General features: G+C 39.6%; 1 protein-coding gene across 2 annotated transcripts in view; it reads right to left on the bottom strand.

The window, feature by feature from the left end:
• MAN1A2 (mannosidase alpha class 1A member 2) overlaps positions 1–15,209 on the bottom strand; it is a 145,747-nt gene that overhangs the window by 41,984 nt on the left and 88,554 nt on the right. For both annotated transcript variants that reach the window (XM_030020214.2, XM_030020215.2), the window contains exons 6-8: positions 7,857–7,951; positions 5,126–5,249; positions 4,598–4,691 (exon numbers count right to left, since the gene is read on the bottom strand). In XM_030020214.2, the coding sequence (XP_029876074.1) occupies positions 4,598–4,691; positions 5,126–5,249; positions 7,857–7,951 (313 nt within the window). The remainder of the gene's footprint in view (positions 1–4,597; positions 4,692–5,125; positions 5,250–7,856; positions 7,952–15,209) is intronic.

The following is a 15,209-nucleotide window of genomic DNA, read 5'->3' as shown; positions in this document are numbered from 1 at the left end:
CAGCTGTATTACAAAGCGTTTCCACTGGAAAGCATGGAGATTTAGCAGTGACCAGTAAGCCATTCACCTGGCAGTTTTTAGGACTGGGTTTTATGGCATTCAAATGGAAAGAAATGATGGGATGGAATGGTAGTCCCTGTGCAGCCCTGCCTTCTGCGGCTCCTGACCCTGGCTGCTGCTGCTTCACGAGGCAGGCGGAAAAAGAAAGAAGGTAATCTGTTGCCAAAATCCTTCTTCAAGTGCTACGTAAAATGCATTAAATGCACATGGAAATTTACATTCCTAAAAATGTAAACATTACAAAGATGGGGCTATAGATTAGATTTATGTCACACTATATGACTCTACTCATCTCTCCAACTTGTTAAGAACCTGGAAGCCATGGTCATGTCCTTGATGAAATCATAATTACTACTTGACTGTTAAATTACTTTACTGATTACATCTTTTTAGGTATTTGTAACAGAAACACTTGACTGGTTTGAACGAAAACGCTTGTCTGTGTAAGCACCAGCAGAAGCAGCAGAACAATGAGCGAAAAGGACGGTCTGTATGTCACAGGGCACTGTCCCCAGAACATCATTCCCCAGCAGTGAAACTGCAGAACACGCTGTTTATATTGAGATCAAAAGGCCTGCACTCTGATAAATCAAACCACAGCAGAAATGACTCATCAGACCCGCATCCCAACATCAGAAGGACGGCGACACGGTTGCAGCAGATTACATACACCATTCCCCTTCCTCTAACCTAAGAAGAGAACAGACCACATACATACATTAAGCATACATTTAAATGAGGAAAAACAGACAACACACAGCAATGTGGCCTAAGATCTATGGAGGCTACAGACAGAAATATTCTGAGGCATAGGAAAACCCCATGACAATTGCTGATCCCTAGAAGGCCTGAAAGATCTGTCAAAAAACTAGCTCATCATCATCATTCAAGAACCCTAGGTATGCGAAGAGGGCTGGATAGCAGTGTCCCTTTTTCTTTGAGTCCAGACAACTTGGACATGTCTTGGTACCTGTGAGTATGAGTGAGTTAAATTTAGGAGAAAATGAGAGTAGGTAAAAATCAGCTGGCTTAATGACTCTGTAAACAAACATCACCTTCCCCTTCCATAAGATGGGGCACTGAATTTTATTACTGTCATTTCCTAACACCAGCAGCTGAGATATACGCTTCATATTTGTGAATTATATCCAGTCCATATAAAGTTCTGACGGACAACATGACATTTAGATTCTGCAAAATCTGAGATTCAAAAAAGGAAAGGCAGTATGTTGTGAGACCTTACATGTGCTAAGAAGTTACTTATATGGCAGCATAAATCACTGCACACATCTCTGGAGCAAAGAGAAAAAAGGAAGGAAAGATTTCTGAATGGGGTACTTCAATGGCACATTAGTTGCTCACACTAACATTTAATACTTGGGATTGCAAGTCAAATAAAGTAGATGCAATCCTTGTGGGTTGGTTTGGTTAAAATCACAAAATGAGGATGTGCCTAGGCTCCTTGTGCAAATACCTCTGAGAAGGTGTCAAAATACTGTATCAAGAATTTTCTGCAAAATTCTTGTTGCAAGTAGAGATACATCCAGCTTACAGTCCCATGGGGCCACACCAAAGCCACAGAAAAATGTTTGAGGCTTCTCATTTCTTCCACAAATCTGTCTTGCAACAAGAATTGTCTTTAAGTATTCAAGTTTACCTATCAGCCCGTTAGAACAAAATTAAACAGAAAACCAACACAGAAGTGTATCCCTTTTCTTCTGTTCAAATCGTATACATTTTTTCTTTTAAAAAAGTAAATTAAAAGGTAAAGACAAAACATAACTACTAAAAAACTTGACCTAAATTAATTCTTCCATTATATATTTTGTTTCATACTCTCTGGATAATCAATTGATAGTAATAACATTAACTAGTCTGACTGCTATGCGTACATCACTGATATTTTTATTACTTTGAATAAAGGCACCCACCACTAGAATATACCCACTGCTGGAATGATGGCTATAGAAATAGAAAATTAACCCACCACTAGAATGATGCTATATGGCAGCTAAATCCCATATTTCTTCAACAGTGTATTTATGTATGTATTTACGTAGATTTAATTTACCTCTTTCACACCCCTCATGACTTGGTTGTACCACTGTACAGATCAACAGAAAACCTAACTAAAATTGAGCGAAAAAAGTCTGAGGAGGAAAAAAAAAAAATATTAAAAGGAAGAAAAAAAGAAAAGAAAACCCAGAAAGGTCAGAGTCAAGAGTTACATGTATCTAGGCAAATAAAGAGTTCTGAAATAATTCTCAGAAACTATCTGAAGAAAGTACTTTGTACAAGATAAGACACATCAAACTAAAGGTCACAGCAAAGACGAAAAGGGCAGCTTTCCCAGAAGCTGAAAAAAGAAAAGTTATGCTTTGGTACTCTTTCCATTGTCTCAGTCTTTCCAGTACCGAGGTATATAACAAGCCAAACACAATGCTCTTTGAAATTACCTTCCGAGAAGGACATAAAAGCCTTGCCCGCCCTTAATACCCACTACGTGACTCAAGTCAGTGACAGTATCGTGGACTCTGACACGAGTCCTCTAGTGAACTGAGAGGTAGTGCGTGAAGGCATCACCCTTACTTAACTGACTTCTGTGGCGCAGGACACAATCTCTGCAGGAGAATCAGAAGAAAAATTCCTGTCTAAGCCTCAGCTGTTCCAGTTCATATGTCCAGTGTTTCAGTGCATGTGCACCTCTACTGTAACTTCTTATATTTCTGCAAATAGATTCACTGAAGAGTGATCTTTCAGGGATACAACAAAGATGGTTTCTCAATGTTCCATCCCAGTTTGTGGAAGGAAAAACAGAATTAAGAATTCTTGCTATCTTATCCCCACAAAACTTTTCAAGATAGGTTTACAAATGCTTGTTGCATTGGGGAAATCTTAAAAACACTACCAAACCATCTGTATCTGCATTTGGAAGCTTATTTGCTCAAACCGCACCCCCCAAAACCAAGCACCAAATTCCAGGAAATGAGTTTGTGACTAATGAGCAGCACAGAAAAATTAAAGGCTCTAGAAAGTTGTTATTTCTTTTTATCCTAAGAACTTAAGTCTCAGCCTGTAATCCTAAACTTTAGTCCCAAATGTATTATCTTTCAAAATTCATTTAAGTATTATGTTTGAGCTCCATCAGACTTCTGCAAAGTAAAAAGTTTCACTGTATGTTTATTCTCAGTGATCAGGATTATTTTCTTCCCAAGAGCTGCTAATTCTGAGCATTATTATTACAACTGACAAAAAGCCCCTAAAGAATCCTGGTGATATGCCACATTAGACTTCTTTTGATAGAAGTAGCAGGAGCAATTGGTTAGAAATAGAAAAAAGCAATAGAAAAAATTATTTCAGAACAACAATGTAAATAATAGGTACATAGTTGTATTTCCTCACTTTCTTTTTTCTGAATGCATCGTTAAACCTAAATTTGCCTGAAGAATTTATCTCATCAATCCATGTGTCCATCTCAGAAGGTGTCACTATTCACTCAAAGATATTAGACACTTTGGAGAGAATTTTGGCCTTAATGATGGGATTAGACAACTCTTTTCACAGTCACTGCAGTGACAGCTGCATTCATTTCCCTCATATACCAACTCAAAGTCAGAAGCAAATTCTCAGTTTGCAAGCCAGAACACGTTCTGCTGGATATTTACAGCCAACCACTGAAATCCCCGAAACCTGTCAATGATGTCAAACAGGACAGAAATAGATCATCTTGCTTGTTTTTCCTAGATAAACCTGCATTCATAAAAGAAATAGAAACAGAAATCTTGAAGAAAAAAGTTCTCTTTTATCACACCCGCTATGAAAGCACTAAACTACTCAACTTTTCTTTGAAGAACCACTTCAGGAAAAGGAATCATATTTGTGCCTCTGTCTTCATGTTTTATCTCTCCACTTACATTGTCAGCAATCAAAAAAATTTTTTTCTCTTCATTCCAACCAAAGCGGGTTGTTTTTTTTTTTTGTTTGTTTTTTTTGTTTTTGTTTTGTTTTTTTTTAAAAGAGACACACATTGATACCAGCAGGATCTATAGGGAGGTTCATCATGCCATTTCACATGCCACTAAGTAGAATAATGATGTTTGTAAATGTCAGTCCCTAACACTAGGTGAAGGACCTCAAATTTAACCAATATAAACATACATTACTTCTACGTTACCTTACAGTAATCTACTTACCAGATGGTTTGCAGAACAAAACCAGGAACAAAATAAAAATGAGGAAACTATTTTCAGCCTCATTCTTTACTACTGAAGATTTTTTTGACTGATATAAGTAAAGATAGGCATCAGATTTGGTAGGAAGCTGCTTTCAGAAAGTACCACACAAACCGAGCTGCGTGACTTCAGAGTGACAGGCAAAAATTGGTTTCATGAGATCTCAAGTCTAAGTAATCCTTCTACGTTGCATGTTTTCAAGCATTGCTGTTCGTACCCTACAAAATAATTTTTCTGATCTCCAACTCAGCAACAAAGTAAGAAGTAGAGCTTTAATTAGGAATGAATAAAATAAGAATACTCACGCTGACCCCACCGGCCTGTTCTTGGATTCAAATAATTTGGATAAAGTCCATTAGGACGATCCATTTTTTGAAGTAACTTCCGAATGTGCATGACCTAAATTAAATCAAGAATCAGGTTCACCACTAACAGCATTCATCTGCTCTCTGCACACAGTTAAATCTAATCCTTTTTCTTTTTCCTTTTTTTTAGTGGTAAATTTTCTTAATCTGAACACAGAAGCTTTCTTGAGGGCTTCCTGCAGATTAGTACATTTTTGGTTTTGTTTTTAAACGACTGCTCACATAAACATGTTTTAAAATTATGATTTTTAAATGTATGCTGAAACAAATAAGAAAACTTGCGTTATCATAAATTTCTGCTTGAAAAAGTCACCTACTTGGTAACAGAAATACAAGTATGAAAAAATTTACCTGCTACCAAGAATGCAAATAGAATTCAATATAGAAAGTACTTCCCCTTTAATAAAATTTATGATGAAACAATATAAAAGACACTTGTATGATAAAAAAACTGAATTTGACACTTACCTTGTTGTAGTATACAGGGTCCCCTGTCAAATAGCTGAGGTGGACAAATTCCATATGCAGAGTACCAAATTCAGCGAGGATGCTGCTGCCGGCAGAAGCCCAGCCCCAGTTTCGACCCACACCGCTGAATTCCCACAAATATGCATTAAAAAGGGAGAAAACAACAAAAAATTCAGAATTACTGTGCACAGCACTAGTAACAACCACCACAGCAAATTAAACAAGTAACAGTAAAATATTAACCCATACTTAAGATTACAGGACTTGATTGATCAGTTGGTTCATTGGTTGGGTCTTTTTCAAAAGAAGATACCATAACCTCATCAACAAAAAGTCCTGTGGTTAAAAGATACAATATCTTGATGTCCCAGAAATACAATGACTTAACACTGGGCCCAATCTCAATTGTTGTTTATTCATTGGATGTTCCTAAGAACAAGAATCAAAAGCAATTATCAGACGAGACGAGTATCCTTCTGAAGGCGGCAGCGTTCGATTCCTTGTTCTGCCAAACATCTGCTGAGTTCCCGTTAGTTATGTGGGATGTGCTTCGAGTCAGGATTTGACACTCCGGTAGGATGGGAGCTGGCCCTGGCTGTATCTCCATAGGAAAACAGTATGTTTACTGTAGGTAGAATATCATGAGTTCCTCAGGCTAACATAAAGAATCAACAGAAAGTATCATATACCTCGTATCTTTTGCACTCTAAGACATACCATCCTAAGTCCTAACTCCTAAATTACATCTGGTTTAATCTAATTTGGGAGTTTTCACCACCTTTCAGGATCAGGTCTTGTAATTTCTGAAGTTAACTACGTTTTCCTAGAGATTAGTTCTACTTCCTCTCGTAAAAGATTTCAGTTATCAGTATGACTACAATCAATTAGGAATGCCTTCTCACTTATTTTTTAAATTACAAATTAGAGACAGGAAATGTAAAGGAAAAATGTTGGTTATGGAGCAGTATTTGCAGCTCTGACCCGAGACAGAACAACACCTTTTAAAATACAGTAACTGCTGTTTACAAAATGATAGCTTGTCTCATGGTTTTTTTGGTACAGCTCTCAGAAAGAGAAAATCAAGTGTTTCATTATGAATACAAAAGCTAATAAAAGACAAGTCAATAATTTTCAGGTCTTGTCTTTTACTGCATGCCAGTCTCATGATAAGTGTTCTCATATACGGCTGCGACTGTCACTGCCCTCTGGCACGCCAGCCACTATTTTCCGCTGTGATGCTGGCTGGTTCTGTACATTACCGAGAGACTGACACAGTAAATGCATAAACCATACCAGCATGCAGGAAATTTCTGGCACTCCAATCCTTTCCCCTCTGCCTACTGCAAATCCTCCTCCCTGGTCCTGCTTTTTTGACGGTGCTCTGATACCCGACCTGTGCGATCAGCCTCTGTGTTTTACTATTAAGTATCCGTGCATCTCCTGCTTGCAGCTTCTTAAACCTTGCCATCTATGTTGCTCGAGCCAGTGAACCAGACGCCTGTGCTGCTGCCCGAGGAGTATGGCCACCTGGGCCCTTCAAACATACTGGAATCACGGTCCAGGATTGGGCTAAACATAGGAAAAATAAAAAACTAGCTTGCACACAGAGGAAGTTCAAGCCGTGTGAAACTGCAGGAAGAATGCAAGACTGAGTAAACCATAATGCTGTGCAGAAAGTGTGTAGGGAAATCTAACCTAATTGTACAGAAGTTCAAAAAATGGGGAAAGTGCAGCACGGGCAAAGCAGAGTAAACCAGGCAAGGGTGGTGAGGCCCTGCGCCAACAGGAGGAAAAACCACAGCTCAATCGTCTTCGCCCAAGGAGTGACAGCGAAGTGAGGATTGTTTCCTGATCACAAAAAGGCATGTAAGGCTAATGCTCTCAAAATAGTCCTAAACCTCTTCACCATCTAACAAAGCACAACAAATACGTCTCCTAAAAGGAAAACAATTTAAAAGAACTCAAAAACTCTTTGCTATTTACTATCCCAAATTGCTTAAGTGCACGCACAATCTAGACATGCACCCCAATTCAGCTACTGTTTAAGAACATAATAAAAATTTTAAAAATGCCTTGCATCAGAAACGCGCTCTGAAAATCTGAGGGAAATCCCAGCATTGAACAAGCACTACAAGGTAAATTAGACAAGGCAATTCTCTTCCACAAGGCAATGCAGACCATCTAAGTTAAGTGTCTGACCTGAACAGCCATCTAAAGGAGCCTCCCCCCATCCACAGACCATAGTGGACTTCAGCACACTAGCCCTTAGACCTAAACTGAACCGTATAATGAATTAACATCTTCAGAGTCCCATCATATTCTCAAACATTGTGAGTCTTCTAAAGGTAACATACAGCTCACACAGTACACAAAACCCAGTAAGTTCAGCCATGGCCTGCAAACAATTTTGTTTTTTACTAGGTTCTTTAATGACTAGAGAACCAATGATTAAGCCCTAGGGCAATACATGGTATAATACACTGGGTATGTTCCAATAGCACGTTGAATTCTTATTGCAGAATCAGGAGAAAAAAATCATGGTCACAATTTATTTCAGTTAATGAGGTAGAATGCTCTGAACTCTATTAAAATTGTTCTGAAGTGCCAGGAATGCCCATTTGTCTGCATCTTCTACAGCTGTACTACAAAGAAAAACTGACATATGCCATTACTAATTTTAAGTTGGAGGGAGGGGGAGGAACACACTGCCCCACAAAAGAAAATTCATTACCTCTTCAGATTCACCATTGCCCATGGTATACCCGTAGGTGTGTTGAAGGCTGGAAGAAGTTTTCCTGCCAGTTGCACTGCTTTGATCTTGAAAACCTAAGATAGTAGGATCAATTGCAAATAGTTACAAAGTCTGATTTTTCCCCAAGAACTATAGAATGACATTTCCTTGTCCCACCCACCTCTTCGTATTAGAAAAGCTTTACATTGTAAAAAATATATTAACTTATCATTTATTTTTCACTTGTTCATTTTATAAATTTCATTAAGATTTGAACATGAAAAGAAAGCTTGTCATTTTCATTTCTTTCCTTCCGTGCTCTCAGGCAATAGTGCTTAGGTTCCTATTAAAGAAGAATATCAATTCTCCTCCCACCTCCCTCCACCAATATTAGGAACTTCAAGTGCTTTCTAAAGCAGTCTTTAAATTATACTTTATATTTTGCAGCTAAAAATCAAACGACAACTCCCCCACCCCCCACTCAAGTATTTGAACTTTTATGAACTTCCAATCTCTTTTTAAGGATATAAATATATATAGGGCAGACAGCGTTCCTATTCTTTTATGAACACTGTCTACGCAAAACCATATATATGCAGTTTCCTGTAGCTTTTCCTTCATTGATAATGCATAGGAAAAATAATTATAGACTTAATCTTCCCTCTCAAGTCTGATTACTCATAGAAATTACTGACGGGACAAAGTGTCTTTCATTTCTAGTGTCATTTCTACTTACTTTTGGAACATAACTCTGTAATAGACTTATTCAGAGTCTAACGTTTATTAGGTAAATGAGTGACTGGGATAAAGTTCCTTCTAAGCCTATAGGAAGCATCTTTTCCAAGAAGGCATATTTGGTAGATCCCCATGATGTAAAACTGTTTTTACCAGCTAGTTGCTAGAACACATTTTAATTAACTTGATGTTATCGCTACATTTCTGCAAAAGTATCTTCTTAATTTAGAGATAACATTATTCAGCTGTTTATTACATGTTTGTGCAGTGCTTCAAAAAGAGCTACCATGCCCCAAAATAACTTATGCAACATGAACATACTATAGAAACATTTTTATCAACTACCTGACCAATACTTTGTAATTGAGAAGAATAAGAGCTTTAAGAAGGACTATAAGACAGCTCTGTTAGATTTATAAAAAGGATTTCTCCCTTTTGTAAAGTCTACAGGAGGAAAACAGAAGAGGCGCTCACTGGAAAAGCAAGCTCAAAAGTAGCTGAAAAATAAGCAATCAAGAACATCCTCATTTTTCACATGAAGGTGGGAAAAGATCAATATCTTAATATTTGAGGAGATGACTAGTGAGACATGAAATAAACCAGAAAATAATATTAAAGATGACATCTAATTGTATTTGATGCAGTGGAGTATGGAGAGATGGAGGTGGATCTGAAAGCAATGAGCCAGGAAAAAGAACTTCTACAGAGGTACTCTAAATGAATTGTAAGATGGGATATGACTAAACTGAAAAAGAAGATACCTCAGAACATGATTTGATAGAATTGTGAAGTAACAGAGGCAATATGGCTTGAATGATTTTTAGCAAAGATACTGTCAAGAGACAGTCTTTGAGAAAACATGCAGAAATTTAGCAGTAAAATTCAGATAACGCTCTGACCTTGAATAAAGGACCAAGTCAAAATAGGAAGGCATAGCATAAGAGGTATAATACAGGTGGAGTCTATGGTAACTGGAGAAAAAGAAACCCTGAAGAGAACTAAAAGCTCTATCTTGGCCCAGTTACATATAAACTACCTGATTTGCATCTATAAATATGTGTCAAAAATTCATGCTGAACTTTTAGGTTTTTAAGCAGCAGATGGGTCAAGACCAGAGAGAACTATCTATAGGGAGTCATCTAAAGGGAGTTCCTCTACAGCGCTGACAAGCTTCAACACCTAATCCAGAACAGAATGATGACTTCCAGTTAAATGGTACATGGCTCAGAAAGACATTTGTGGCACGAATTTGTTTAGCTTTAGCTTTTGGATCCTGGACCCTCTGAAAGCACTATGCGTTATTATGTTATTCATTAAGAAAAGATACGGAAACATTTGGGTAAGAATACTCAATGGGAGAACATCCCTAGAAACATCCTCACTAGAAGAATATTCTTAATGGCTAACTATTTACATACCACTATCCAGCTTTTAAACAATTTGAAATGTACTACGATATCTGGGGAACAAGTTATAGTACTGGAAGCAGTTTTTCATACGAGTGTATGAAGTAAAGGTTGAGCTGATCTAAATGCGCATGAATCTAGACAAGGAGGGTTAAAGCAAGGCAATCACCGTGACAGCCATTTCAGCACGTGAGCAAACCAGACCGCCGGGGCGGCAGCAGTAAGCGCTCGTTCAGACGACCACGTGAGCAGTACCTGCGAAAACTTGCTGGGATTAGAGGCTCCTTCCCGTCACCTCTGTCGGGTTGAGGACCCTACGTACCACTGATTTAGCATCACAAGGGAAACCTCTACCTCTCTATATCCCTCTCACCCAAGACTGAATGCAAGGAAACACGTAAAAAAATTGGCTGAAGACATGTCTTTACTTTCGATTACTGCAATCTCAGTCCTATCTCACTGCTGGTTCTGGATAACAAAACCACTTAGCGCTTAACACAGCATTTACCTGCGCAGAGTGGAGCGAGAACTGGGAGACGGCTGCATAGGTTTTTATCAAAGTGACCAGAAGAGCATATTTGGAGAGATGGAGGGAAAAGAAAGAAATGCAGCAAGCAGTGGTGGGTGAGATGCCTTTTATGGGAGACTCTGGATGTGACCAGAGGGCTCTGCCAAGCTCATTAAAGTGACTTCTTTTGTTAAGTTTCAGACACACCGTAAGAGCAACAGTAAACGCCTCCGGCTGTAGCTTTTAAATAACGTGCTGGCATCAGTCAACATGGTTACTTATCAGATAGTAAGTATTTTTACTTTTTTTTTTTTTTTTAAAAAAAACCCAGGTTGAACTGATAGATTCTATTTCAGCCTTGGCAGTTCCCTGTTGACAGGCAATGCATTTCAAGAAACATATAGGCAAGAAGAATAGAGAAGAACAAGAAATGAATGGATGCCTTGAAAATAGAGCTCATTAGGAAACAGTAAAAGAATTGGGGTTATTTAGTCCAGAGAAAAAATGTTCAAGAGAGGACAAGATAATGACTTTTCAGTACAGAAAAGGCTAATACAAGGGAAAGGAAATAATAATTTTTTTTCCATGGATGTGGAGAATACAAAATAACACCAGAATGGAGCAAGGGAAAGTAAGTTAGTTATTAGGAAAAAGTTGGTGATAAGGATAATTAATAATGAAGCATAACTGTGATTGCTGCAGAGTCATCACTACAGCTTTTAAAAAACGCACTGTACAACACTTGCAACTATGAAGACTGATGTGATTTGACTCTGCCAGGGAACAGACGAGTAACTGAGAACTACACAGCTTCCTTGCCACTCTTCCAGTCATATTGCTGTACTGGGTTTGCGTGGCCAGGTTTTGGTAGCGGGGGGGCTACAGGGGTGGTTTCTGTGAGAAGCTGCTAGAAGCTTCCCCTATGTCCGATGGAGCCAATGCCAGCCAGCTCCAAGTTGGACCCGCTGCTGGCCACGGCCGAGCCCATCAGCAATGGTGGTAGCAGCTCTGGGAGAACAGATTTAAGAAGGGGAAAAAAGAAACCTGCTGTGTAACAACAGCAGCAAGAGGAAAGGAGTGAGAATATGTGAGAGAAACAGCCCTGCAGACCCCCAGGTCAGCGAAGAAGGAGGGGAGGAGGTGCTCCAGGCCATCTTTACGTCGACTCCAGAACCTTTCATTATATATATCTTTTTTTCCTCTTCCCTATCCAGCTGAGGATGGGGAGTGATACAGCAGCTTTGGTGGGCACCTGGCATCCAGCCAGGGTCAACCCACCACAACTGCCAATTAGTCAAATAGCTTGTGCACATTCCATACATGCAAGAGGAAAGTGTTTTGTCTCTCTCGGGGCCCTGTACCTACTCTGTAGACCCACACAGCACCTTTGTAACTGGTGCATAAATCATGGAGACCACTCACTCACCCCCAACTTTCCTTGCTAGCACAAGCTCCGAAGTATAGACCCCTGTAACAGAGAGGGAGTCACAAAACCCACAAAGACAACAGCTCTCAAAGAAGTGCTGTTCCTGCAGGATAACTCAAATATTTTTTCAAGTGTGCATTCACACTTGCATTAATTACAGAATTTAGCATGTAGTGGCCTTAAGATGTGGAGGTAACTGATCGGAGTCTTCTTAAAGTAAAGACCCTGTAACAGTTCTAGAAACACATCCTGTTTTGAAGACACAGAAATACCATTCTAGGAAAACATGTGCATTAATCCCAGAGTGGCCATTCTGTCCATTCTCAAAATATGGACATTTTTTCAGAAAAGTTTTAGAAGCCACCATAGACTTGGAGAAGAATTTCCATTTTACACAGCAAAACCTAATACACTAAATCCATCCGTCTACATGGCCTTTGGTAGGCTAATGCTTCTTTCTGCAAATGCTGTAAAGCGATGGAAGGATTTTTTCCCCCTATCAAATACAAATCAAGCTGTTTACAGCTAGAAGGGGAGAGAGTAAAAATTAGCAGAAAAAGCAAAACCTAAACCCCAAATCGGATAAGTGGATCCCTCATTCAGATGAAAACATCAATCGTTATCTACAAAATAGTGTGTACAGCAGACCAGCTGTGAGGGCCTGAATCACTGTCATCCATTAAATTGATGCTTAACATATCGAACCTGCCAGCCACCCCACAATATGAAACTTGCTCCTGAGCCTATTAATCCAAGTAAGGCCAAAACATTCAGCAGAAAAGGCCTTAAAGATCAAGATGATTCTTCAAAAGCCTTATTGATTTATCCAGTGACTGCTGAGATGCATGGCTGCAACTCTTAGAAGACTATATTATGCTAATACTGCTGTTAGGTGTTCCCTTCCAGCACTGTGAATGGCAAACAGCCTCAAATGGCCTCTGTTCCCATCTCTGAGGGGAATTATAGATGTTTTATACAAATAAAGAATCTCTTTCATTTATGTGCATAGATCAGCCTTTGAGTCATTCTTCTTAAACAGTAATAAATGCCAGACTTCTGCTTAATCTCACAGTTATTAACTAGTGAGTATCCATGGTCATGCAATGTGGCTGGTTCTGTAGGTTTGATAACTTTTGATCCTCGAAAAAACATCAGACAAAACCGATATACTGCAGAAGTTCACAAAATCGTAGTACTCACACAATCAGTACTATTACTACCAAATCCTGCACACATTTCCTTCGAACACTAAGCACGAAGATGATGAGGCAGACCCATCTAATTACTGAACACAGATAAAAAAACAGAGCATCTGACAGCAATACTAGACTCAGACCCTTGAGGAAAATATTTGGTATTTCTTGGCCCAATCTAGAACAGTTATCTTTCTACCTTCAGAGTTCAATCTGCAGTAGTGAACTCTTCGCTGCCCTTTTGTGGCTAACCACCCATTTCAAGCTCAGCTTGTCAGATAGGACTTTCTGCATGAGTACAGATAGAGGCTCGTGGTGTGATTTACCGCTGAAAATCAAGCAGCATTGTCACACACACAAAAAAGGTAACTAGCTTAATAAGCATTTCTGTTTTGTTGCCTATTTATATATAAGCCTTACCACATAGGAAGAAGATGTCTGCATGTCAGGTGAATAGCTCTAAGTTCCAACGCACTTTCCCCCTCCAAGATTGGGAACTCCTGGGTTTTACAGTGTTCCTAGGGCATCTCCCCACTGCAAGTGGAGGCCATCCTGCTACCAAGAAATGAAGAAATGACTCCCTCTTTACATATTTGCTTCTAATAAATTCCACAGATTTAATTACAAAGGCATCTTGTCAGATGAGGGAGATGCAATAAGATTCTGGTTAACATTTCAGCTATCATAAGTATGAATTGAAAGTGGGAGAGCACTTCAGCTGTATTTTATAGATGTTTGTGAGTGATGATTGAAGAGGTATGCCACATCTAGAATTGGTCCTGGAGAACATAAATCCATGTTCATGTGAGATTTAGCAAGGCAGCCACAAACTACACCACCTATAGAGGTGAAACGATGTAGAATTACATAAATACAACAGCACCTCTTCAGCATTGTAGGTCTCTGGAGTCATAGCAGATGTTCAAGGAAGGAATATTTGCAGATACTACAAAGACAATGCCGTAGCTAAGGTACTTTTGCTGTCTTTGGTGAGCTGTAATAATTACCAAAGTACTTGATGAGCAACACTTAGCATTTCTAGAAGACTGAAAGTCTTTAAACAAGAGAAGACTTATCCTGCAAAGGGACACTCCGTGAATTTATATTACTTTCTCTATGACAGAAAAAGAAATTAATATGGAAATGAAAAATCTAAGCCCATATCAGCAGTCTAAGATCAGAGTTAAAAAAAAATAATAAAAGGAATCAACTCGAATCTGGACTATGGCGTCAACTTAAAATGGCTACGGTGTCAATTGGCTCTGCTTTCTTTACTTCCTCCCTCCAGATATTTGTACACATTGATGAGATCCCCCCAAGCCTTCTCTTCTCCAGGCTGAACAGTCCCAGCTCTTTCAGGCTTTCCTCAGAGGAGAGATGCTCCAGTCCCTTAACCATCTTTGTGACCCTTTGCCGGACTCTCTCCAGTATGTCCATGTCTCTAGTACTAGGGAGCCCAGAACTGGACACAGCACTCCATGTGTGGCTGCACGAGTGCTGAATAAATGAGATGGATCACCTCCCTTACCTGCAGGCAACACTCCTCCTAATGCAGCCCAGGATACCATTCACTTTCTTTGCAGCAAGGGCACATTGCCGGCTCATTATCAACTTGGTGCCCACCACTTTTCTGCAAAGTTGCTTTCCAGATGGTTGGCCTCCAGCATACATTGGTGCATGAGGTTATTCCTCCCCAGGTGCAGGACTTTGCACGACATTCCTGTCAGCCCATTTCTCCAGCCTGCTGAGGTCCCTCTGGGTAGCAGCACTAATGCTCTGGCATATCAACCACTCCTCCCAGTTTGGTGTCATCAGCAAACTTGCTGAGGGTGCACTCTGCCTCATCATCCAGACCATTCACGAAGATGTTGAACAGGATCCGACCCAGTATTGACCCCTGCGGTACACCACTAGGTACTGGCCTCCAACGACATTTTGCACGGCTGATCATCACTCTCTGGGCTCGGCCGTTCGGCCAGTTTTCAATCTACCTCGCTATCTGCTCATCCAGCCCATACTTCACCAGCTTCTTTGTGAGGATTTTTATGGGAGACAGTGCTGAAAGCCTTACCGAAGTCTAGGCAG

This window comes from Aquila chrysaetos, chromosome 7 (assembly GCF_900496995.4).
Source record: "Aquila chrysaetos chrysaetos chromosome 7, bAquChr1.4, whole genome shotgun sequence".
NCBI lineage: Eukaryota > Metazoa > Chordata > Aves > Accipitriformes > Accipitridae > Aquila > Aquila chrysaetos.
This window is presented reverse-complemented; position numbering and strand designations above follow the sequence as displayed.